We start from the raw sequence: 27,521 nt of genomic DNA, 5'->3' as shown, positions 1-27,521 counted from the left end.
GAAGATAAATAAAGAAGAAAACTTTCAAAGGGAAGAAAGAGAGGGTGACCGAATAGGATTAATGCTGGGCTGCTGCTTCAGATTTTCACAAAAACAGTAATTTGATGGTTCTGGAGTTTAATGTTTACTAATTTGATATTTGAATCAAACACGTCTAGAGATATCTTCATTTCTCACTTGGTAGAATATTTCATTAGTGATCCTGGGTGGAGAAGATCACACTCTGCCTCTGATTTTGGCCTCTCTCTTGACTTGACAAGAAACCAAATGATGTTGGACAAGTCACATACATTTGATGCTTCAGCCACTTCACAGAGATAGGGGGATGTAAGTGCACTCCTGAATTCATATCATTTTGAAGAAAGCTCATGAGATTTTTTCCCCCTGTGTGAATGAGGTGCATGAACCAGGGAATGAGAAAGCATAGCCACCACAAATGAAATGGACGTGGGAGAGTTCCAGGGCCACAGAGTCTGCAGCTGTTGCATTTATTCAATGAAGCAGGAGGAGGTGAATAGTGAGTGCACTCGGTAGTCCTCTATCTGTCCCTGGAACCCGAAGCATGAAGGAGGGAGGAACGTCAGGAGAACAATTTGGTGAGAGCCTGAAGAAGCAGAGCACAGACTAATCCTCCTGAGTCGGATGAGTGTCTGATACGATATGAAAATGTTCTCAAACTTTAGTGTGTATCAGAATCGCCCAGAGGCAGTAGTGAGCTGAGAAATGTTTAACAAATGGCTCTGAATATAAAAAGCTCTGATTTGTAGTGTCTGCTAATTTCCATGGTGTAAATATTCCTGACACGGCCAATTTCAAGCTACTAATGTAGCATCACTGAACATGGATTGGAGGGAGAGATGCTTAGGCACCAGCTGGATCCAATATGCTACCACCTGGGGGGCTTGTTACAGCAGGTCGGTCACCCCCAGTGTTTCTGATTCAGTAGTAGTTCCCACATGATGCTGATGCTTCTATCTCGAGGACCACACTTTGAGAACCATTGGTCTATGAATAGAAACTTTGGAGATAGTAAGTAGAGAAAGAAATTGAAAAGCGGTGGCACATTGGTAAGCAAAGAGAACAAGAGATGAAGAAATGGGGGGAGGGCATAAAATGGTGTAATAAGATTTGAGTAGATCTGAAAGAAGAGTATGTTTGTGGTGAGGGGTGAGAAATATCTGGAGCATGTCCCCCAGGGCTGATTTGTAATGCGAATCTCCTAAATAAAAATTGGAGTAACCATATGGAAATCAACTGTAAGGCTTATTTATAAAAGGATACCGGAGTAGGGTTGCTTGATCCATTTTGAGGCAATTCCACTGAACAGGCTGAGGCTAAAACCTACCTATTCTCTTCAGGAATTCAACAGTGGCTCCAAGAGAGTGTGTGTGTGTTTCAGTAAGCATTGTGAGGCATTAACAGGTCCAGAACAATTTGCTGGGCCATGTGTGGGAGGGCACTGGAGAGAGAAGGGGTCTACAGAAGAAATAGTCCAAGTGGCAGCTCTCTGTTCACTGGCTGTGTACTTGGTGAAGGTTGCACAACCTCTTCAATCATAGTTTTTCATCAATTTTACACTGTGGAAAGAACAGAAGTTATGCCCTGACCATGTCACTGGGTGGTGAGGATCAAATAAAAGCATTTGTCTAATTGCATTTACTAATGGGCGGGGGCAGTATTTGTGAAAAGTGAGGGGCAAGGTCTTGTGGCAAGGGGAAGAAAATGTTACTTACTGGACAGAGTTTTCTTTTAGGTAGAAAGTGGTTATAACTCGTAGAGAAGGGCGCCAAACATGGTTTGCAGGTGGTCCAAGCAATCAATGCAATGTGAAGGGAGACAAGGGATTTCAAAGAGGAGAGAATATTAGTGCATTCTTTTAAAAGAGGCAGAAGAGGCTATTTTGATCAGACTGCCACAAATCATTTCTCAGTAAAGATAGGCCATACCTACTTCAAGGGCCCAGAATGAGAGAGAAAAGAACTCTGGAAAGCTACCTGTGGCTATAATAGAAAGAGCAGCCAGTGCAAGGAGGTTTGCAGGGGAAATGGCAAAGGATTTTAGGTGATGGAAAGAAACAAACTAGCCCAGCATGAACAACAGAGAAATCAAGAAAATGGCTAGAAAATTATTGCTGAAGGGAGAGAGAAGTGGCTTTGCATCAGAGGTAAAGGTCTTCTCAGGCCAGGAATAGAATGAGAATAATAAAGGAGGGGCATCAAGCCCAGTTAGATGGCTCCCACAAGGCCTCAGTGTAGTCAAATATTGGGTAGGAAGAAGACTCATTAATAGATCTGAGATAACCAGCAGGGGCTAAGACAGAATAGTGAAATAGGAGATGAGAGAGTTCAAAGGAAGTCATGAGGAACTAACCTTCTCTAAAGTGCATAAGAGCATAAAGCCCAAATAAGCGACAAGTATCACATGAGAAAGGAGGCCAGTGACACAGGCTACACGATGGTGAAGGAAGTGCAACCAGAGAAAAGAAAACAGAATCTGCTCATTGTGTTCCTGGGGGAATGGGATGTAACTGAGGAAGTGGAAAACTAGAGGCGGGAGTGGAGATTTTCTCTGGTTTGGAGATGAATATAAGTAACGTTATCCTTATATTAAAAAGCATGGAGGGGCCAGCCCGGTGGCGCAGACGGTTGGGTGCGCGCGTTCCGCTGCGGCGGCCCGGGGTTCGCCAGTTCGGATCCCGGGTGCGCACCGACGCACCGCTTGTTACGCCATGCTGTGGCGGCGTCCCATATAAAGTAGAGGAAGATGGGCATGGATGTTAGCCCAGGGCCAGTCTTCCTCAGCAAAAAGGAGGAGGATTGGCATTGGATGTTAGCTCAGGGCTGGTCCTCCTCACCAAAAAAAAAAAAAAAAGCATGGAAGAATCAACAGCTTTCACCTGTGGGAGAGATTGGTCCACACTGCAGTGAAGCCACTTGGCCACTGGGTGCAAAGCAGGAGAACAGTGGCAGTGAAAGCTGGCAGAAGACAAAGGTGGCAGCAGCAGGCCTCCTGGGCTGACTTGTTTGGAGGGTGGTAAAAGAAACTGCACGTCATAGCAATGAGGCAAAAAAGTAAGTTTCCAGATGAGTTCAGCTCTCAAATATGCTTTGGACAAGGAAATATTGTGTTAGCAATACACGGAAACTTTGAAAGGGGAAAGAAAACATTTATGTACCTGAAATATACTGATCCATATGTACAGTAAGGATTAACTTAATTGTTACAAGCTTTTGAGTTAGTTACTATTAAATTCAGCCTTGGGCCTTTGCACTTTTCCTTTTGCATGAAATATTCTTATCCCAGATATCCATGTGGCTCTCTCCCTTAATTTCTTTCAGTTTCTGCTTAAGTTTCACCTTCTTGGAAAAGCCTTTTCTTACCTTCCTTTCTTTCACTCTCTCTTTTTCCTTGTTTTATTTTTCTTAGAGCACTTAAAACTACATGAAGTGTATATTTGTTATCTGTCTCCCCACTAAAATGTTGGTTCCTTGAGACCAGGATTGTGCCATACCCTAAATGCCTAGAGCTGTGGCGGGCACATAGGAGGTGCTTGGTGAATCTTTACTGAACGAAAGAAGGGCTCACTGGCCCCATTTTGCAGGTGAGAAAATTAACTCAGAAGTTCAGTGATTTGCCTAAGACACAACCAAAATGATGGCGTCAGGATCTGAAATTGGATCTTTTGGACTGCCACATTGTTTCAATTATTCTACACGACCTCTCTAAAAACAAGACAAATACGTCTGAAGGGCAGCGTAACATGGTGTTGGCTTCAGAGTCAGAAGGGATTTCAATCCTGGCTCAGTCACTAGTTAGTTTCCCACCTTCTTCAGGCTCTGTAACTCTCTATGCTGGTTTCCTTTTTGTAAAGTTTGAGTATTTACCTCACCGGGCTGTGGAGATTAACAAGTATACCGTCTGGCACCAAAGCAATTCCTAGTGAAAGGTGGGCGAGACTATTGGAATGGACAGAATAAATAAAGGAATGAGGCGTTAGGAAGGAGGTGGAAATAGGGAGAGGCAGGGGAAGGAAAATTTGGCTTTCCTGAGGGCTGCAGGATGAACAGAAGGCTTCTTAGTTAAGAGAAGAAAACCCAGGCAGCTTTTGTGAAGAGGGAGGACCTCTAAGGGGAAACTTATGAGGCAGCGGTTTAACAATGGACGAGAGCAGCTAGCCAGCAAGGGACTCTACAGGTACCACAGTACCTCAAAATGGATGAACACTGACGAAGTTGCAGTTATTTAGGTTGAATAAATCTAGGGAGCTAATATACTGCATGATGACTAGTTAATAATACTGTATTGTAGACTGGAAATTTACTAAGAGAAGTAGATTTCAGGTGCTCTGACCACACACACACAAAACTATGTGAGGAGATGGATATGTTAATTAGCTTGACTGTAGTAATCATTTTACTATGTATATGTATATCAAACATCATGTTGTAAACCTTAAATATATATATTTTTATTAAAAATGTAATAATGAAATATATCCTGATCTTTCATGGTAAAATGAAGAAAATCAAGGTTAAATTTTAAAAAATATATTCTACATTGAATTGTACACTTTAAAAATGTTGATTCTATTTTATATGAATTTCACCTCAATGAAAAAAATACAAGGAGAAAAAAAATGGATGAACCCACAGAACATTTGTAGTAATTTAAATCCTTGAAAGTGAGGAAACTGTGAGTTTACATCAAAGGAAAAAAAAAAAAAAGACTGACTTTGGAGAATATTTCAGGAAGAAGAAAGGATTGACCTGACAGAATCCCTCTGTGGTGATTCTATAGAGCAGGCACTGGGGCCTTTATTCACTCCCTCAGGAGGTTGTATGGAACCAGAGTGGGGCACATATATTCGGAATCTAAACGCTGGGCCCGAGTTTTGGTTAAGATTATTTCACCCTTTAGCTTCTGAATATATATGGAAAAGCTTAAAATAAATAAAAATACTTATTTAATAAATTTCCTTTATTAAAAAGCCAAAATCATATAAAATAAGGACTATTTTCCTTGTTTCCCCACAAAATTCCAGGATGGTTTTTCTGACTCTTCTTTAGGGGCCAGGAGGAAGGAAGACACAAGGTAACTGAGGTAAAGTGACAGCGCAGGGTAGCTGGCACTCTTTTGTTATTGTTTGGAAGGGTTGGGGCATGGCAAGAGGAAGCTCCAGAGAAGGATGGAAAAGTGAAGCTGACAGACTGCCTGCGCTGCTACAAGAGAAGCCAGAGAAAAGCCAGACATGGAGACAATTGTTTTGGCAGAGAGAGGAGACAAGCAAGTCACCTCACTTGAGGTTGCTCTAAAAGAGAAGGAAAAAGAGTTAGAAAAAGTAATGGCAGGAGACATAATGCTTAGACAACAGCCACTTAGAAGCGGAATCCAAGTCTCAGGAGTGGGAATTCAGGAGGCAGTCACAATCAGTGACTGCCAACCATCAAAACATCTGATGGCTGAAGACTGCTGCGTAGGGACATCAAATTACCAATAATGGTAAATGTAGTACAGAAGCCTGATTATACCAAAAGGCCTGGGTACAGAGACTGTCAGAAATGTGAGATACAAATGGATTTAAAGACAAGAGGTCTAGGTTGGAGGAGAAGAAAGTGGGATGTCGAGTGTAGACTGGCAGAGAGACTGGTAGTTCTTTCTCCAATATCTTGACTTCTCCAGTGATATCATTTTAAGTTGGTCACCCAGCCTCCATGGCAGTTAAGTGGGGTCATGAAGGGACTAGATTCTGACCAACAGATATGAGCAAAAATAGTATGTGAAACTTCTGAGTCTTGTTTTTAAAAGAAGTGTCTTCATGTGTGTGGTGATGGGTTGTAATGAGTATTTGGGTGGTGAACATGATGTAATCTACGCAGAAATAGAAGTATAATGATGTACACCTGAAATTTATACAATGTTATAAACCAATGTTACTGCAATAAACAAAAAATTTAAAAAATAAATAAATAAATAAATAAAGTGTCTTTTCCGCCATTTCTTTCTTCCTCCCTACCCACTGGCAGGAATGTGAACATGGTGGCAGGAGACCAAAAAGAGAGCCTTAAACACAGGACGGAAATTGTGTGTTAAGTATGGTAGATCAACAGGATAGAAGTAACCTGAGTTCCCAAAATGAGGGAGCTGCCATATTAGCAGTGGGCTGCTTATGACTAGACCCTTATGTTTAGAGAGAAATAAGTTATATAACGAGCTTAAGTTACATAATTGTTTTGTTTAAGTTACCTAATCAGCTTAAGCCTAAGCTATATTCTATAATATAGCTAAAGCTGTTTTTTTGTTACAGCAGCCAAACTAATACATAGATACCAAAGAAAAAGCTATTTATATATAAGCTTCTTTTTAAAATATTATTTTTTAAAAGGACATATTTTGATTCTTACAAAAACGCACAGACTCAGAACTAACCATCAAGAGATCTATAAAGCCAAGTGAGAATTAGGGAGGCTTGGCTGGATAATAACATGGTGGAAAATACACCTATGAAAGAAGGGAAATGGGCTGCTAGAATTAAAAATATTTATTTGCAAGGAAGAAGAACTTTTTGAATTCAATTTGAGAACAATCTTTTCTGACTGCCAGAGTAACTTTAGAAATTACTTTTTTAACGTGGAAAATATGGCAGAAATATAGTAAGATGACTATTAGAAAGGAGACATTTCAAAATAGAACAGAAAGACCAGCACAAACAGGGTAGTTCTGCCTGCCTTCCAAGATTTGTAAGAGCAGGATAATGTGTTAAATGATCTGAAGAAAATTCTCTAAGTGGTAAAACTGAAGGCTCTGAAGAGCAAAATAAACACTCTCATCTGTAGAAACATTTAATAGCACACATAGACAGGAATATCAAGTGGGAAGTCAAAACAACAAATAGCACACATAGATAGGAATATCAAGTGGGAAGTCAAAATAACAAAAGGCAAGGAACAAAAAACAAAAAAAAAAGGCAAGAGGCCAGGCAATAGGAGAAGCAAGATAAAGAGTGTGTGTGCATGTGTATATGTGTGTGTGTACATGTACAGGTACACACAGGTATGAAGACTAAAATGTAGCGAGATTAAGTAGATTCATTTTTTCCAATGGTACAAACTGTATCAAAAAAAGACAGATAGCGACAATGATGAGACCTTGTACTAAATTCTCTTTAATGCAAAAATATTATTATTTGCAGTGAAATAAAAACAAAACAGCTCAAACATCCCCTTATCTGAAAGACCTTGGTTCGTACCTCTTTTAAACAGTAACATTCTCGCCTCTGTGCTACTTCACACATTTTTCCTTATTTCTGCTGACTCATTTTATGCTCTACCGAAAATTGTTTGTATCTTCTTTTCCCATCAGTAAAACTACGAGTTCCTTGAGGGCCAGACTACGTTTTATTTCTTTGTGTCTTCCATCTCAACATATCAAATGAAAGAATACTTGAGGAAAATTGTGCCTTCTGGGAGGAAAGTGAGATGAAAAGCCAGAAAAGAAAGCCAGAGTTGGCATCAATGGTATTTCAAAAAAAAAGGATCAAAAGAGGCAAGCAGAACACAAATAATAATATTTTGGTAGGACGCCTGCAGTAAAAGCTGCCAAGAACAGCTGTGGTCGGACAAGATTCAGCATAACACCCAGGACTACAATGATCCAAGACTGCTTACCAGGAACTCGTATTTGTTTAGTTTGGCTTCTGATTTCCAGCTTAAGACGTATCATAAGGTGACCATACCCTTATGTTCTTTTACAATGGGGAAAGAAATTAAAATAAGGTAAGAGAAACAAGGGTATCTATATGGTAGTCACTTCTCTCCTAAAGGGTAAATATGAAGAAAAGCAGACCAGAAAGAGGTCAGCTAAAGAACTGATCATTATGTATATTGATCACTGTATATATATACACATATATATATATCACACATACACACACATGCATATATATATATGAAAGAGAAGATAAAATTGGAGGATAGTAAACAAAGTTGAGGCTATTTAATCCATAGGCAACGCTGACATTTTGGTTGTAGAAAAGAATTATAATGTAATATCCTTCAGATAAACTTAATCTATGAAAATATATGAGTATTGACCGAGGAATCACCTTACAAGTCCCAAATGTAAGATATCAGCCACTGCATTAATGGGCTACCAATATTATACTATCTTCTATGGCCTGACAATAGAGAAAATAATGGAAAATCAGTCTCAATTTATCAAGAGTGTGCTTGCAATATTTCAAAAATTCTATGGAAATATTTAAATAAAAGCTTTTCTGCTTTATTAACTTTCTAAACAATTCTTTTTTTGTGTGAGGAAGATCAGCCCTGAGCTAACATCTGCCAATCCTCCTCTTTTTGCTGAGGAAGACTGGCCCTCGGCTAACATCCATGCCCATCTTCCTCTACTTTATATGGGACGCTGCCACAGCATGGCTTGCCAAGTGCTGCGTCGGTGCGCACCCGGGATCCGAACCGGCAAACCCCGGGCCGCCGCAGCAGAGTGCACGCCCTTAACCGCTTGCGCCACCAGGCCGGCCCCTAAGCAATTCTTAAACAAAATAAACATTTATGTAGTGTTGATTTGAACAAAGTAATCCATTTGGAAGTGACAGAGATATCTATGAGACACTGATAAGTGCTGAATGGTCTACTTTATCAAACCTGTTGGACATATCTTTACTTCTGAATAAATCATATTTTAGTATCTAGAGCAATGGTTTTTCAATGTTTTCAAGACTGAGGCTCCCTTTTAATCTCAAAATTACCATTTCCCACATTATCTTTTAATTGGGAAATACAAGGAAAAAAAGCCACTGTGGACTTGTAATTATTTTATGTGAATATGTTTTATTTAACTATAAGAGCATCTGCATAGATTTCCCCCAAAAATAGAAAATTAAAAATATTTAATCACTTTACAGACCATGTTTCATTTTTCTTTTCTTCTTTTTTTGAGCAGTAGATGATCAGATAACTTAGTTTTTGGAAGGTTTATATAGGCATAAGCTCCAGCTGAATCAAATTGATCAAAAAGAAAAACTATAAAAATTTAAAGTGCTTATATACTTTATCCTGTAACAGTTTTAGAAAACTATGTAATAAGTATTTACTACAACGCTGCCTTTAATTCCACTTTTTTAAAATTTTGCAATTAAATATTTTAGCTTATGTGATACGTAAAATGCCTAAAAATAAGAGAAGAAAAATGTTGCATTTCCTTTGGGTCCCCATTTCAGATCTATGTCCTCCATCTGAGAATTCTGCTTTGATTTTTGAGACTTACTCTTACTAAGAGTCTATTCCTCCAACCAGAGTAACAAGTTTAGCCTAATTAATAATCAAATGAATGACTTCACTAGTAAGTTTGAAAGAACTCTTTAAACTGTTTATCCTTGGAATTCCTAATTCCTTCTGACTTAGGTGGTTGTATAAGCAATTCGATGTCTTTATCCGATTGAGCTAATACAAAAATACCCCAGGTCAGAATGACCTATACTAGGATATTTGTCAGTGAATAAACTCTAGGATATCAGGCAAGAATTTCTGAGCCTTCAACTCTTCTCTTTTTGATAATGCTTTACATTGTGTGTGTAGAACTTTATAATAGATTTAAAAAAGACAAATTCTCTTTTGATTGATTTTGCCAGCAGCTATAAGGTATAATATGGGGGGAAAATCACATGTGGCCGCCAACCACCCAACTCACCAAGAAGCACCGCTTGCTCTCTAGGCTCACTACCAATGTAAGGAAGTATTTTGTGGTAGGAAAAAGAGCCAATGTGATTCCATAGTTGTAATCTTCAGATTTTATGAATTTGACTCAAAAAGAGTTTTGGTAAGAAGAAAAAATATCTTGTGATTTTTAATTTCACAACTCAATAAATGGAAAATTAGGACATAGAAGAGGGGATTTTCCTATAACAAATCCCTCATCTACTTTGCATTCTTCTAGGAACAATTTTAGGTAAAATTATAAATTAGAGGAAATTTGGCTTCAGTTCCTTTTTTTGTTGATCTTTTTCTTGATTTAATTGTGATTATTTTATAATTCAGATATGCAGACTACTGGGGTCCCCCCACCATCTATTAGAAACAAAGTCACTCACACTACCTTGGGTGTGACTGATGGCTTTATGACTCTAAATCCCTACTATTAACCATAAGAAACAATGGGAAGCGTGGGTCTAAGTGAAAAGGAATGTGTTCCTAACATGTTACAGCAGTTTTGAACAGCCTCCTAAACTCACACCACATAAATCACAACATTCATAAGGATAATCCAGCATAATCCTGCTCTCTACTTCTTTTCCCAATCTTTAATACATTACCAAACCATTCTTTAAGCCCAACTCAAAATTTGGTTCTCCTAATAAACCCTCTATCATTAACTTCAGAGCATTTCTCATCCCTGTGAAGGCTATTATTTCTAGTACTCCATAATCCTTTCACATATATAATTTGCTCTGTTTGGGCTGTGGACAGGGGGAAGAGGTGAACAGATAGCAAAGATTTCCTAATGCTGGCTACACAATTATATGAAATGGTGTAATCTGTGTAAGTGTCCCTTTGTTTAGTTCTTGGTTCATATTGTCCTCCTGCTACTATTGCTCCTCAATAGCAAGGGTGCCTAACTTTGTGAATTTCATAGAGTTCAATTAAATGACAGTACTATCCGGGTGTTAGTAAATATCAGCTAATGTTAAGAACAATGACAGCTACATTAATAAGATAATATACTTCAGTTTCCAAGAAGGGAAAAAAAGGCACTCACAGTTTTTCAAGCAGCTTTTGAAAAGAGTGCAGCAAAAAGACCTGCCACCACAATGTTGAAAAGTCCCAGATGGAATATTTTTATGTATATTGTATGTGACTATGATCTGTGTATAAAGATCATGGAACACCACACACTTTGAACTGTGTTTTTCTGCTACTGTGATCCATTTCCATTTAGTTATTTATCCTCTAGCCATTTCCTATAGTATTGAAGAATGGACACTGTAGCTATCGGATCACAATTAGGGCTAGCCTGTGTCAATAGAAGACAATGAAGCTGATTCAGCAGTCAGTCTAGGATTGAACCTGATATTCTCACTCAGATCCGACCACAAATCAGACAAAAGCTTACAGAAAAAAAGACTGGAAATAGTTGAGGACCATAAGAGAAAAGCTGGATTATTTTTTAAAAAATATTTAAATAGAAAATGTCTACAAATTATCATCCCAATTCTTTTTTCATTTCATTGTAACGAATGGCATGTAATTCTTTTTTTCCCCAAATTCTTAACAGTTTTAAGAATTTGTAATGAGTTAATATTTATGAAAATTAAAAAAATATCATTTTATCAGTTAAGAAACACTAAAATTTTATACCCGGGGCATTCCATAGAAGAAAGGAAAAGTGCAGAAAACTTTAAAAACACAAAAACTTGTGGGTTTAAAAATAATCATAGAGTTGAATCCAGTAGTATTCTGGTAAATGTTTAACAACTGGCTCCCCACGGAAATGCATACATTTACTATATATTTTATTTATACAAAGAATGCATAGCCCACAATTTACAAATAGTAATAAAACAGAAATATTCTTTATTGTAATTCCATTTAATCAATTGATTCTCAGAGAATCAATTGTTAATTGATTTTTGCCTAATTTTTGTATCCATTGCCAACTTCTAGTTGCAACTGACAGATTAGTGTAGTTTGGATATGAATCCTGGTTGACATTTTCATTTAAGTAAATGAGTAAAAGAAAAAGGAAACATCAAAACATTGAAACTTCACTTGTATCAACCACGTGAATGACTTCTTTGCTAAGTAGGATAATAATTTTTGACTACTAGAAGAATATTTATGCATAATGTAAAATTTACAGAAATCATATAATTTTAAGTTTAATTTGTGTTATTCACACTTTTTCCATAGCATTCTTAAGTCTACACAATCTACAAAATAATAAATTGATAGCCCTGATGTCTGGTGTTTGCCAATTTCCATAGTGTAAATACCCCCACTATGGCTGATAAATTAATATAATTTTTTATGGGAATGACTCAAAGTACAAAATAAACATACAGGCAAAAGTAAAAGAACTATTTGATATGTGTAAAACAAAATTTTTAGAATTTCCCTGTTTTGATGGTTATAACTGATATTTTCACCCACAGGTCCTGGAACCTTTGGAAAAATGAATGCAGGTCATATAGTATTCTTATACACACTCCTCTACACATGCATAGGTCTAGTATTCAGGAATTAAGGCAAGTGATTTTGCTACTCTATACAAAACACAATTTTGAAAATTGGAGAACGAATTGATTACCAAGAATAACAAAAAAAATAATGTTTAAAAAAAATCTTTGCATATGACAAACAGCATTTAATAGTTTGGCAAGCATCTTGTGGTTTTGTAAATATTATCTAAACAATATAAAGGTAATCTTTATAAAAAGAGTTAAAGGCAAGAGCAAATCTGTTAAACTACAAATGTTTTTACTTTTTAGGCAATACAAATAAAAGCTGTACAATGAAGACTTTCTTTAATTAAATCTTTTTATTTTTCTGAGGAAGACCAGCCCTGAGCTAACATTCATGCCAATCTTCCTCTTTTTGCTGAGGAAGACCAGCCCTGAGCTAACATCTATTGCCAATCCTCCTCCTTTTTTTTCCCTTTTTCTCCCCAAAGCCTCAGTAGATAGTTGTATGTCATAGTTGCACATCCTTCTAGTTGCTGTATGTGGGACACGGCCTCAGCATGGCCGGACAAGCGGTGCGTCGGTGCACATCCGGGATCTGCACCCAGGCCGCCAGTAGAGGAGCCTGCACATTTAACCACTAAGCCACGGGGCCAGCCCCCTAATTAAATCATTCGATGATTTTATTTTATAGTTAGGAAATTAAATCACACCCACCCAGATTTCTGCCAGTGTTAAAATCAAGCCTAGATTATGAACTGCATATCAGAGAAGAAAAAGGTTTCATTTAGCAAGTCCTTTGAGGCTTCCATACAAAGGCGTATGGTTAAGAATTCAAACACTGGAGTGAGGCTGGCCAGGGTTTGAATCTGGTTCTGCCACTTACTAACAGTAGAACTCTGGAAAAGTCACTAATCTTCTCTGAACTTCAGTTTCACCATCTGTAAAATCAGGATTAAAAGTAATACCCTTTTCCTAGGATTGCTATGAGAATCAAATATGTTAATATGTAAAGTGTAGCAGTAAATATCACTTTGTAAAACCTCACATTTCTTTTACCATTTGAAAGAAACCCACTTTTCTTATGAGGTTGCAATGGATTCCATCTCTTAACCAGAAACTAAGAGATGCTAACTGGAACAGTAGCAATTGGCTTTATAATGCATATTCTTATTTATCATCCATTTATTTGCTGTCTGTGCTGTGTGCCTGAGCCAAGCACAGCCCTCCGCCCTGCAATGCTTTTCCTGCTTGCTACTCCTTTTCCTTTGCTAATCCCATATTCTGAGTATATACGTATACATTTCAGTCCAATCGACTGCATTATTTTCTCTCTCCCTCCCCCTTCCCCTGCCTCTCTTTGACTTTTAAGCCTCAAGTTACTGTCCATTTCTTCTAGTAAATTGTCCTTGATAAATGCCATAGAAAAATTTCCAGAAATACCTGTGCCAACACTTATTTCTCTGAGCTAGTATTTACACAAAAGTCACGCTTTATTGATGTTCTGATTGTGCCTAGAGTTCGGGAGAATAAGTCCAAAAAACATCAACCGCTTGCTGTGACTGTTTCCCATAAATCCTATCTTGGAGTGCACTCATAAAAGCTCTCACATGTTTCCATTAAGATGGTCTACAAGAGAGCTCTGCAAATGGCTGATGCTAATGAGCTCATAGATATTTTTAAAGCCTGATGTGGTCAATCAAAGGGAGGCAGCTGCCAAGACAGCCCCTTCTCTGCAGCTCTGAAGCACTTCCTGCAGGGAAGTGGGCCTGGCTGGAAGGTGCCATGATGCCCAGTCTTACCCCCTTAGTCATAACAATGTCAGCAATTCTTCTTCCCTGCTCCTTTTACTCTGAAAAGAAAATACCACTCAGAAAAAGACTAAGCGGTTCAGCTTCAGAAAAATCTGAGGACAAAGTTCTGACCATCAGCCATGGCATTTAAATACAGTTTATGGTACCAATAGAAAAAGCTGTAGGCGTGAAGGAGTTAGTAAGCAAATATCGCTTATTCACTTTGAACCCAACCCATGTAATATTTAGAGCTTCTCTCATTTAAAATGGAATCTATGCACTATTTTATTAATTAGCAGTAGACTTGACTATATTTTCTAAATTGGATGCAAACTCTGAGGAGATGTTTTCAGAAGTCTGAAAAGTGATCCTAGAATGAGAAAGATTGATAATGCTGTTTTCAACAATAATGATGGGAAACAATATAGATAATGGTATAAAAGTACAGGATCCAGAGTCAGACTGATGTAAGATCAAAAGCTGGCCCTACTACTTATTAGCTTTGTGATTTTGGGCAACTGCTTAAATTCAGCATCAGATGCTTCATAGGTTGTGCTAATTAAGTAAGATAATGCATGTAATATGTAATGCATTCCCGTGCGTTGAATATTTAACGAAAGTTCAATAAATGCCAGTTACTACTGCTATGATTATTATTCTGAACCCCCGTGATTTTTTAGGCTAATGCTGGCAAGATTAGAACATGTATACGCTGGAAATTCTTATTTCTGTAGCTGCTGTGATTGAATTTCATGATGTCCCCTGACTAATGTTCCACCACCTAGACCAGGAATAGCAAACAGGTAGTTTGCTACTTGTTAAACAGGTAGTTAAACTGAATATAGCCTCAAGCAGAATTTCACTGGGTTGGAGAGGTTGACTATTATTATTATTACTCTTCAATCTGAAGCCTTTTGGGAAGGTGTACTCCAGTTCCACCACATCCTCTTGTCATATACCTGGCTACTTTCTCAAGTTGTAAGACTTGCCTGGATCTGAAGATATCTGGAGTTGCATCCCTATTCTAGATCTTTTCTAGCTTCCCTCTCTGCTCTACCAAAAACATAACTATCATATGTCTCTTTCCTCTGGAGACCTACTCTCTGTATAAGTAGTTTTCTAGAATAGCTATTAATAAAATTTGTCTTGTTCCTCATTAGAAACATCATCATCATCATCATCATCATCATCATCATCATCATAGCTAACACTTTTTGGGCACTCACTAAATATCAAGTACAATGTAGAGCATTTTGCCTGTATTTGCTCATTTAAGCCACCATCCAACTTGTAATGTAGGTACTGTTTTTTTTATCAGTATTTCCAGATGAGGAAACCAAACGTCAGCTATTACATTACTTGCCTCTGAGCAACCAGTCTTTGAGGAGAATCTAGGCAATTTAACCCCAGACATTACATTTTTAACTACTAGATAGACTGCCACCTATATGTGGATTTTAATAGTCATCCCAAAGGGATTACATTAATGGTGGGAATTTCAGTCATGTGGTAGAAGATATTTTAGGACAGATATAGCCTCTTAAAATATACTGCCTAAATGCCTGTACATTCTGCTGAGAAGTAGGGTTGACCTCACCAATATTAAAACACAATTAGCACATAAATGAGACAAATGTAGATACTTAAGTTTTATAAATAAAATTTCATGATATCAAATGACTGTGCATTTTAAAAACGTTCCAGAGAGGGGGCCAACCCAGTGGCATAGTGGTTAAGTTCACATGCTCCGCTTTGGCGGCCCAGGGTTTGCAGGTTCAGATCCTGGGCATGGACCTACGCACTGCTCATCAAGCCATACTGATAAGTCCCACAGATAAAGTAGAGGAAGATGGGCACAGATGTTAGCCCAGTGCCAGTCTCCCTCAGCAAAAAGAGGAGGATTGGCAATGGATGTTAGCTCAGGGCTAACTTTCCTCACCAAAAAAAAAAAACGTTCCAGATAAATCATTCCTTCTATTTCTTCATTCTTTTGTGATCTTCTCCAGAAATTTTCAGTTAGAATATTCCTTTGTGGTAATGAAATATTCCACAGTGAACATGTACACATTTCAGCTAAAGACAGCTTTAAAGAAAATTTTTAAAACTTAAGGACATGAATATTCTATTTATTTCCCCAATTTTTCACTGTCAGTGGACTAACATACACAACTTCTTACTCCAACCATCATCACTTTATTTACTCAATCCTATATTATTAAATTGTTTTTTTTTTACAGTTCTAATGTACTATACTTTGAGTGCATTATCTGTTTAACCAAGACATCCCCAAACAAAATCAATTAAAATAACTCACTTGATTTTCCTTTTTTTTTTGGTGGAATCTATGAGCTAAAAGCACCAAATGTAATATACTATTGGACTTATATATAAGTACACTAATGATATGCAAGCATAAACATTGAAAACACAAAGATGTCCTCAAATATGATACTCTAAATAGCTCAAGCAAAAAGGACTATCAGAGGCATATTATATTTGGAGGGAAAAAGGATTACCTCAATCTTATACAAATTGTAATACCTTAAAAATCAATCTATTCTCACATTTTCCAAATGAAAAGACAAGTTAAATGATTTAACCACAGTCAGAGCTACTCATAACGGAACTAAAACTAGAGTGAAGATCTTCTCGCTCCTCAGTTGTGGCTTTTTCAGTGATAACAAACCGAAAAAATTGGCAGTACAGTCCCATTCTCACAAATTCAACTGATGCACTAGGGAAAGAAAGATCATAGCGAACTCAGTTTCTTTCACAATGGCTCCCAAACACAAGCAACTACTTCACTGATGATCAACTAAAGGCACAATGTTCTATTTTAACACCATAGGGGGAAAAATAAGCTTATGTGAGACTTACTGTATGTATAGTGTAACAGTGTATTGTGTATTTTACAAACACAAGAAGCAATTTCCAATGGTGATTTTTCTCAATGTCACTGAGGAGCTGAGAACCTAACACCCGGGGAAGATAGCCCTACATTTCAGGAAAACATTTGACAATGTCATTTGGCTAACACTATGGACAAGATGAAGGCTCTGAATGAATCTATTAAATTTAGTTCTACTTCATGACCAAATTTGGCCTGGAAGTTTCTAATGTGCCACAGAGTTTTTCTGCTTTTCCCTAGAATACAATAGTAAACAAAACAGATACACAAAAGTAAACATATATAATATAAAACAGCTGCAAATTGTGGTATGTACAATGAAGGAGAAAAAAAGAGTGCTGAGAAAGAAAATAATGAGGATGGGGATGGTGGGCGTGATCCATAGACTTTCATCCCAAGTGAGAGGTATGTAAAACTTGTTAAAAATTATGAAGTATTTCAAACCTCCAGAAAGTAGCATGGACTTACTATCCATATTTAATAGATGTTAACATTTACCATATTTACTTCAGATTGCTCCTTTTAAAATATAAATAAAAGTGAGAAAATACAGCTAAAGCACCCCCGCCCATTGTTATACCCTTCATCTCTAGAGGTACCAATCCTCACATTGTTGTTTATTACCCCTTCCAATGTCCATTTTTACCTCCATAAAATGTAGTATTGTTCTGTGTGTTTTAATTATGTAATTGTTATCATACCGTAGAGTTTTGCAACTCGTGTATCTCAGTCAACAGTATATACAGTTGAGTATACCTGGCTATTCAATCCAATCTGTTATCCAATTTATCATTGTATGAACAAACTACAGCTTATTCAATCCTATACTGATGGATAGTTAGTCTTTTTTTTAGCTTTTTGCTACTGGTTTCCTAGGTGATTGAACCATCTGACGGTTCAACGCCATGCCAACATTATAAGAGTTCCTGCTTCAGCACATGCTTGTCAATACATGATATTGTCAAACTTTAAAATTTTGTCTATCTGATGACATGACGTGTGAAACGTCTTCTTTCAATTTTAATTTTCCTAATTTCTAACAAAGTGGCGCATCTCTTCACAATTGTATTAGCCTTTTTATTCTATGTATTATCTGTTCATATTCTATGGCTATTTTTTTATTGCATTAGCTCCTCCTCATTTTTCTACGAGTTCTCTGTATATTCAAATACAAATTCCTTGCCAGTTAATCAACTGCAAATATCTTCTTCCAGTCTGTAGTTCATTTTTTCACTTTCTTAATGGCATATTTGGTTATATAAACAAGTTTAATTTAATGGATTCAAATATATCATATTTTCTTATGCTTTGTGCTTTTTGCATCAAACCCTGAAATAAAGAATTTTCCTGTATTTTTTATACAAGTTTTACAGTTTTGATTTTTTTTTTTTTACATTCAGCTATTTAGTTCATTGGGAAATTATTTTCATGTATGATATGAAGTAGGGTCTAATTTTATCTTTTTCAATGTGGCTGGCCAGTTGTTAAAAGGACATTTGTTGGAACAGTGTCTCATTTCTCAACTCATTTGCAATGTCTCCTCTGTCACATACCAAGTTGCTATTTAAATGTGGGTCTGTTTCTAAGCTCTCTATTTGTTCCACGTGCTGTCTGTCTGAGCTAATGCTATGTGTTTTAACTATGATAGCATTTTAAGTATTGAAATCTGTCTGGGTAAGCACACTCTCATCTTTCTTTATTCTTGTTCAAAATTGTAGTTGATCATTTTTTCAGCCCTTGACCTTTCCACAGAAATTTTGGAATAAGTTGAACCTAGCTATATTTTTTATTGTATTAAATGAAACATTTAATTACATAAAAGTGTAGAGAGTAGCACAGTAAACCCCAAGCGTCAATTTTTTTTTCGATCTCATTTCATATATCTCTCTTTCCTTCTGGGTTATTTGAAAGCAACTCCAAGACATCTATCATTTTTCCTGTAAAAACTTCCATACATATCTCTAAGAGATGAGGACTGTGGACCTGCATAATTTGGACGGGGTGATCAGGGACACTACAGTATAGAGCTGATATTTAAGCTGAAACACGAAATATAAGGATTCAGTCATGGGAAGACTGTTCCAGGCAGGATCTTAGGGAGAGAAAGGTTTGTTATGTTCGAAGAACTGAGTAAAGATCATTGTGGCTGGAGTTTGGAGATGGAGGGAAGACGGGAGAGGAGGCTGGGAGAGCAAAGCCTCTATCATATGGAGCTGTACAGGGTTTTGGAGCCATGGTAATGAGTACAGCTGAAAACAAGTTTAAGGATTTAGGAAAGTGATGTGATCCATTACACTCCTGCACAGAGGAGAGGCTGAGCTCTGACCAGAGGAGAAGCAGAGAGAGCAGCTGGAGGGCTCCTGCAGCAGTCCAGGAGAGAGATGAAAGTCATATGGACTTGGGAGGTACAACATAAATGGAGATAAGTGGGCAGATCTGAGACACATTCATAAAACACATGACTATGGGAGAAAAAGCAAATAAGAAGACAAAAGCAGAATTAAAAAAAAATCTCAGCAGGATGAAATAAAGAGCTAAATCTAATAAGTTACCATTTATTAAGGCTAAATGTAAGGTTCTGATCCTGAATTTAAACCAACCAAACAACAACTAAATGAACTGTACTTATATAATGTTAGTGATCTGACTTGGTAATGCCTTTATTTTTCTAGCTGATTCGAAGGATGGTGAAAGTGAAAGCAACTTGGATTCCCTCAAGTGTGTTATACAGCGACTGCATAAATAGCTGCACAGCATCCAATTAAACAGTGATGTTTCTGCCTAGGAAAGCTATATATAAGCAAATGAAAATGGAAAGGTACATGCTAGGAATACATAATTGCAATGGGACCCTATTTAAAACACAGTTCACCATTACACATATTTGGATATAATAACCAATAAATCATGACTCTCATATATCACGACATCCATCAAAATCATAAATTACAGAGTTAGCTTGTAAATTGGTATTTATTTCCACTAATGTCCATGCCATTATGAAGTCCTACAATAAACACGTCTTTTTTTTTTTTTTTACTTTATATGGTTTAGTTGTACTAAAAAAAGACAACTCTTTATAGAGCTAAGTGTTATTTAGCAAGTATTTAACAGTAATTTAACCAGCGCCAGTCTAAGTCCTGAGAAGAATACACACTTAAGCTCTATAAATCTCCAGAGAAGATAAGGTATGTGCAGAAATAGCTACAATGTAAAACAGAATATAGTAAGTATTGGCGAAGTGCTAAAGTGCTGTTAGACTATAAGTTTCTCCTGAAACTGGATCATGTCTCATTTACTTTTATATTTCCAGCTCCTAGACTAGTGCAGTGAATGGCAAATAGTAAATGCTTAGTAAGTGTCCATTCATTCATCCATTTATACAGGTATTTATTAAATGCTTATTAGACTTTAGGCATACAAGGACCTAGTTCCTGACTTTAATACGCTTACACGCATTCCTTCAAACCTCATTTTGAGTGCCCTGCTTAAAGGTAGACAGTAAGGATACGTGGATAAGGACAAATATGAAGGATGAGAAAGCAAGGAGATCTGCTGTAGATGAGGTAAGAGGTAGGGTGACTTGAGGAGTCTGATAAACACTCAGTGCTTTGAGATGGAAAAGAAAATCAAACCAACTGTGGGCACCTACTAGTGGGATGGTTGTGTGGCAATTATGAGCAGCTGAGTTTGAAAAGACACAGTTTTGTCATTTTCTCCAAAACTACTTTGAAGTTTTCAGATGTTTTCAATAAAAAGAGAATACGGAGTGAAGGATAGAGAAGGAAAATGGTTAAGTCCTGGGCTCTAAATAAAAAGAAAACAAAACAAAGAAAAACCTGAAATGATGGAGCAAATGGTAAAGGGTGGAAAGATACGTAAAGACAAGTGGTGGGTGCTATGTTTGCTATGTTGGGGAAAACAAGAGGATGAGGTAAAAAGTGGGTAGGGGGAAGAAGGAAGTGGAAGGAAGACGGGTTGTGGTCTGAGTTTGCAGCACTGAAATTTGATATGTCTGAGGTAGAGCTGTTCTAGTTTGCAAAAATATTCTGGGCGAGGCTGTGACATAAGCAGCTAGATGGAGTGGCGGTAAAGGACATGAATGGAATAGAAGTGAAGACTCTAGGATAGAGGTGGTCAAGGAAATATGAGGCCAATGGTTCAATGAGCCATCACATGGCTACTGACATCATGGTTTCGTGGAAAATACTGAGATAGAAGGAATGCAGAAAACCACTGCCAGAGTTTTGGATGTTAGTAAAATACCAGGAGATTCAGGCAAAGAGGATGAGTAGAATGGGAGATTTGGTCAAGTTTTCTTGGAGAAAGAAATACTTGATATGAACCTTGTAGCAGGTATAGAACTTCACAAAGATTGGGAGGTAGAGGAGAAGACATTTCAGCCTGAAGGATGGTCTAAGTAAGATTAGAGGAGGCAGCAATGGTTAACTGTTTCTGATTCATTGTACTGGATCTCTCAGATCTCTCAGATGAAATGATCTGAAAACAATTCCATTGTATCAATCAATGGGCTTTATAGTACATTCAAATGAGTCTGTTCTAAATGGACCCCTAGCTCATATCTATCTTCCTCCACTCATAATTATCCCAACTACTTAATTCCCATATCTCCAACAAACTAGACTTATCACCTAATGATTCAACTGGTCCATGTCTGGTGTTCAATAGGGACATGACCTAGTATAGTAGATCTGCAACTGGTTCCAGGTTTGATCCAACAAGCCTAGGCTAATTGGTTCTTTTCCATCATAAGGGGATGCAGAGAGTCTGGGGATCTCTTAATTTAATTGTAGCTTTTCAGAAGTATCTTGATCTATGCTACTTATCTTCTCCTACTTGGTCTTGGCTCTAACTTAAGATGGTATTTTGACCCTTCTTCTTAGAATCATATTATCACATAGTGGAAAGGAACTTTTGAGGGTCACGTGGTTCTACCTTCTGCTCAATCAAAGATGTTCCCTAAAACTTCCATGTTCAGTTTCTGCCTGAACACTCCTCCGTTGTTTGAAAAATCATTGATTCAGGGCTAGATTGTTACATTTGTCTTTGCTATAGCAAGTTTTCACATTAATATCACAATGCTGGGTAGATTTGATCTGTCACTGTATCTCCAAGTTGTATTTACTACTTGTAGTCTATCATTTTGACATGTCTGAAAGCACTTACCATAAAGTCTGTAACATAAGGTACACTATATTTGTTGAAACTGAATCTAAATCTTCAATGCATTTTAACTGCTTGGTAAAGACATCTAATAGATATGTTTTAGTCATACTTCTAGTACAAAGTTTCGTGTCAAAATCTGTTTTCTATTGATTCTTTATCTCTAATCCCATTACGAAATGTGCCCTGAGTGGGAGGGAAATGACACGGGAGAAAGACTCTGACTTGGGTGCACATGGTAGCATATTTATGCCCTATGTATTCAGAGAGAAAAGGGAGAGAAGGAAGGAAGGAAGAAAGGAGGGAGGGAGGGACACATAGATTATAATCTCAGCTCTTGGGTAAATTATGAACACTTCTCTGAATGTTAATCTCTACTTTTATAAAATGGGTACAATAATGGCTCTTAATCACACAGCAATTTTTGGATAGCAAATGAACTCAAGAATGTGAAAGTGTTTTGTAAATTACGAACTCATATCCCTATGTAAGACATCCACAACCTGCTTTCATGTGCAATTTAGAGTATCTATTCTTTTACCTCTTGATATTTTCACTTCCTAAATACTACACATTTATTTGTAGAAACACTCTGTTTAAAGAAAAATAATGTGTTCCTTTCGGGCAAATGTTTCATCACATAGCTTCTCATTACTCACATGAAGTGCCAAGAACCTTGAGAGGGCAGAAAAAAACCATTTCTTTCTAGCTTCTCTGTAGCTCTCCTTTTGACAGCGCTCAAGTACGGACTGATTGGCTATAGAGCCACAGGGATTTAATAAAACAAAGAGTTCTACAGCAATACAGAATCCAGCTGCTTCTATCTCAAGGGAAGTACAAGACATGACCTTGGTTGATTGCTGGTAAGTATACTAGTTGCCTAGCAAAACTCAGAAGTCCAAGAAAAAAGGCATAATGCCTTTACTGATTTATATTTTGAAGCTTTTCTTATCATAATGTGATGTGCTACAAATTGAATATTTTTACATAAAGCTTAGAATAGCATGGAATTTTCTACTACCATAGCTGCTGGTATGTACCAAAAAATCTTATCAATTCCTATATTTGTAATGATAACAAAATGTAATGTTACACAATATGTTAGTGCTTATAAAGCACTGAGTACATGGGATATTTTAAATTGGAAAGATGAGCTCATGATGAATGAGATTTAAATAATCATATTTTAAAAAATCACAATGTAAAACTAAATTTGGTTTCCTAATGCTACATAAATTTGATAGTCATCAAAAATCCTTCTTTACTCTAACACAAGTAACCATTTTTATTTTTGAAAGTAGAAAAATATATTAAAGAAATAAGATTCATCAATAGTAACATTTCCAAAAGTTTATGTCCATAGATTCACATGTAGATGATACCACTGTAGAGAAGTACATACTTTAATCTAGATGAAAAAATAAATAAAACATTTTCTAAAACTTTGCGCATCAATTTTTGGACTAGAAAATAATCTGAAAAACATTTCTAGAAACAAGAAACCCTTTTAACTACCCCTCCTTCATTGGTTAACATGCTCAGATCTTTTATACAGTAAATATTCTAGGTAGAATCTTTGTCTTTTGAGTCTTTGTTGTATTCCTCCCACTTTTTCTCCCTCTCCCTAATGTGAATATGGTGAACTAAGCAGACTATTAAATGAAAAGGGCACTTTTTATTAAATGAATCATTCAATTATCTTTAAAAAATCACAAAAAAAATCTCTGCCAGATTTCATTTAATACAAAGTTAAATCAGCAATTTAATAAACTAACCATTGGCAACTACCACTGATAATAAATGATGAGCTGAAACATTTTAATAACTTCTCAGTCATCATAAAATATGTCTATTTTCTTCAATGGGAAAAATAATTTCTGTTGGATATAACTCATAAAAAAGTCTTATTAGTGGGCTGAAGTATTGCTTAATTTAGCTGATCATGCTATTTCAATCTGCTGTTTGCATATATAAATGTAATCTGAATGATAGTTATCATTTTAGTTTAAATTTAAAATTTATTTGTTATGGGATGCATATAATAAACAAAAATAAAAATTAATAAATATGAAAATTCGTCCATCACTCTAATACCTCAACAAATCAAATCATTTTCAGTTTTTAGGACACTTTACTATTCTTTGCCCTTATGCATACATAGACTTTCCCTGACAGTGTAGGTAAAATTTTGTGTTCTGCTTTTCTTAACATTATCTCATAAGCATTTTATATATTGCCACAAAGTCTTCATAACTATCATGAAAATAAATTAATTGTAGAAGTTACCATATACTTAATGGATCATTTCCCCACTTAAACATGCTACCCTCCTCTTCCCCACTCCCAACCCCTGTTTTGGGCACTACCATCAACCACCAACATTTCCATTTATGCCGTTTTCCCTGTTGTTTTTGATGTTTCCCCCTTCAGATAAGTTCTCTGAAGTACAGGCTCATAAATATGAATATCATTACAGCTTTTATATTTCTAAAGTGTTCTCTAAATTTCACTGCCATTAATAGCAATGTATGTACCTATGATTTATATTGTGACCTTCACCAGCACTTAGGTATTCGTATGTGTTTATTGGAGGGAGGAGCACTAATTTCATGGGGATGAAACTTTCTGTGATGAAACTAATGAAATCTCATTAGTATTGTTTTAATCTGCTTTAAAATATTTGCTAATCATATTTCCTATTATGTAGATTATTTTTGCGGTTCTGTGTCTTAGTATTTATCTCAAAAATTTACGTATGTTTTTTACATTCCATCTGGAAAATAACCCTATACCATATTAACTGTAAATATTTTTTTCCAATATAGATTGTTTTACATTTACTTTGGGCTTTGTTTTTTCTTTTTTTTTGGTAGCAGATAAATTTAATATTTTTATATTATTAAATATGTTAAGTATTTTGCAATTTTTTCTGGTACTTCAAAGCTCAGATAACAATCCTACCAAATGTCTGACAAATACAAAACTTCCCCCATGATTTGATTTAAAAAAAAAATATTTATCTATTCAATCCATCTGGAACGTATTTTGGAACATGTGAGATATGGATCTAAATTACTTCTTTTTCAAACTTGCTAATACCACAATCATTCATTAAATACTCCTTCTCTTTCCATTGTTCTATAATGCTCTGTTCTTATATATATTAAATTCTAATATATAACATGTTGAGATTTTCTGTACTTTCCTAGATCTACCACAGAACCAAAAAAGTTAAATTATATCATCTTCTGTGCTTTGATATCGAATGGCTTTTCAACATTTATGGCTTCTTTTAAAAAATATCCCTTTATTATCATCAGCTTATTTTTTCCAAACAAATTTTTATCATTCTATCACCTTCTAAGGAAATCCAGTTGAGCATTTTATTGAGATTATACCCTTATACTTATAAATTAATGTGGAAAGCTTTAATAGCTTAATCTTTATATCCAGAAATATAACGTGTCTCTTCACTAATTCAAGTTTTCTTTTATAACTCACAATAAATAACATTTTAAAGATATGTCTAATAATTAAGAATGAAATCATGGAAAAGGTGAAGATATTGGAGTAGGACGCATATATATATCTAGGCTCAAATGCTGTGTGGTCTTGGGCAAGATGCTTAGCCTCTCTGAGTCTCAGTTATTTCCTCCGTAAACTGAAGGTAGTGGTAGTTCCAGGATTGCTGTAAAGAGTAGGGATAACATATATAAAGCTATAGGAGCATAGCATGTATCCAGTCAATGTTAACTATGATCATAATTTTTAATATAACATGTGCCTAGTACTTGACATTTTATAAAAAGTTCTTTCACGTGTATTATCTCACTTGCTCTGTTTGATAGTCACAAAACCCTGTTAGGTGATAATGATGATGTTGTTATTATCACTATTAATATTAAGAACAAATAGGTAAACATATATCTTCTTTTGAATCAAATGCACAAACTCATTTCATATCATCATGATATAGGTAAAGGTATTTGAAGATCATCCACATCACACAATAACTTTGTCCCTGAATATCTTATGATTTTCTTCTGCTATAATAATTGTTATTGCCCTTTCATTATATTTTCTATTAGTTTTGCTTGCTTAAAGGAATGCTGTTGATTTTAGTATATTTATTTCATGTTCAACAGTTTTATTGAGTTCCTTACTGCCTCTTAAAAATATGGTTAATTCTTCTGGTTTTCTGGGTTGTCACATTTCCAAAATAAATTCTATGTCATAGAATCATATATTAATAAAATCTGCCACTTAATTGAAAAATGGAAAAACTAAGACTATTTATCTATTGTGACATCGTGATATATTAAAATCTTCCTGTTGGAAACATAAATTCAAGAAGATTATGTAGCTATTACTAGTCGGTGCCCTTTAGCTTGTAGATTGTATTCCCTTAAGCTTTTTTCTCTTCAGTCCTTCAGACCTCACAATACCTTGCCTGACAGGAAGCGGCTGATGTTACAGTGTGGCAGAAAAAGGAATCAAAGAGAAAGCATACATCTTTTTTTTCTTTTTCTTTGCAGGCTTTAAATATTATCCTTGGGGATGAAAGAATTAAAGAGATGAGCACGGAAGAGGTATAAACTGCACGTACTTGCATACTTGGGAGAGTTTTGCTGCTTTTCCGTCTCTTCTTAATGCATGGCTGGCTAAGTTCTTTCTTATCATTACCTAGACCTTTCACTCCCAAATACATCCCTCTTTTTTTTTTTTTTTGTTCCCAGAATATCGTTTCAGCTATACAAGGATAAATTTTTTTTGTGCCTGGACTTGTCTTTCCCCATCTACTCCTTGGAAAATTAACAATAATAAAATGTCATTTTTTCATTGAATCAGTTAGTTAACGTGATCAGATAATCCACTGCCAAAAGCAATCCAAATAAAAGAATCCACTGAGTTGCTTCAAAAATATTTCATTTTTACTTAATCATGTTTTGTTTTTAAATCAATTGTAAAAAAAAATAACATAACTAGCAATAAAGGTTTAAAAAAATGACCAAGATGATACAATTATTTTCACTATAGAACCAGGCCCTGAGCTCCAGCTATGGTTTCCGTACTCACGGGGAAAATGATTAGAAGTGGACGGATTGACACTGTCCCCGCTGTCGGCGCTTTCACTGCTGGAAACTTCATCATCTGATTCCCGCACAGAGGAGCAGGGTGAGGAGCCGTCAACTTCTTCAAACTTCCTCTTTAAAATTCCACTCATCGCTGCAGCGCTGTCACATGTACCTGTAACAGGAACGGGAGCAACGAAGCATTGAAATATTTGACCGCTGAGTGTGTAGCCAAGGTCTCCGGAGTCATTTTTTTTTGTGAGGAAGATCAGCCCTGAGCTAACATCCGTGCTAATCCTCCTCTTTTTGCTGAGGAAGACCAGCTCTGAGCTAACAATTACTGCCAATCCACCTCCTTTTTTCTCCCCAAAGCC

At 36.4% G+C, this 27,521-nt stretch overlaps 1 protein-coding gene across 2 annotated transcripts in view; it reads right to left on the bottom strand.

Annotated features, from left to right (window-relative positions):
• The window catches only part of CSRNP3 (cysteine and serine rich nuclear protein 3), a 182,405-nt gene that overhangs the window by 45,450 nt on the left and 109,434 nt on the right, over positions 1-27,521 (bottom strand). For both annotated transcript variants that reach the window (XM_058549164.1, XM_058549165.1), the window contains one exon: positions 27,152-27,322. In XM_058549164.1, the coding sequence (XP_058405147.1) occupies positions 27,152-27,322 (171 nt within the window). The remainder of the gene's footprint in view (positions 1-27,151; positions 27,323-27,521) is intronic.

This window comes from Diceros bicornis, chromosome 10 (genome assembly GCF_020826845.1).
Source record: "Diceros bicornis minor isolate mBicDic1 chromosome 10, mDicBic1.mat.cur, whole genome shotgun sequence".
Taxonomy (NCBI): domain Eukaryota; kingdom Metazoa; phylum Chordata; class Mammalia; order Perissodactyla; family Rhinocerotidae; genus Diceros; species Diceros bicornis.
The sequence above is the reverse complement of the archived record's forward strand: the minus strand, read 5'-3'. Positions and strand labels throughout refer to the sequence as shown.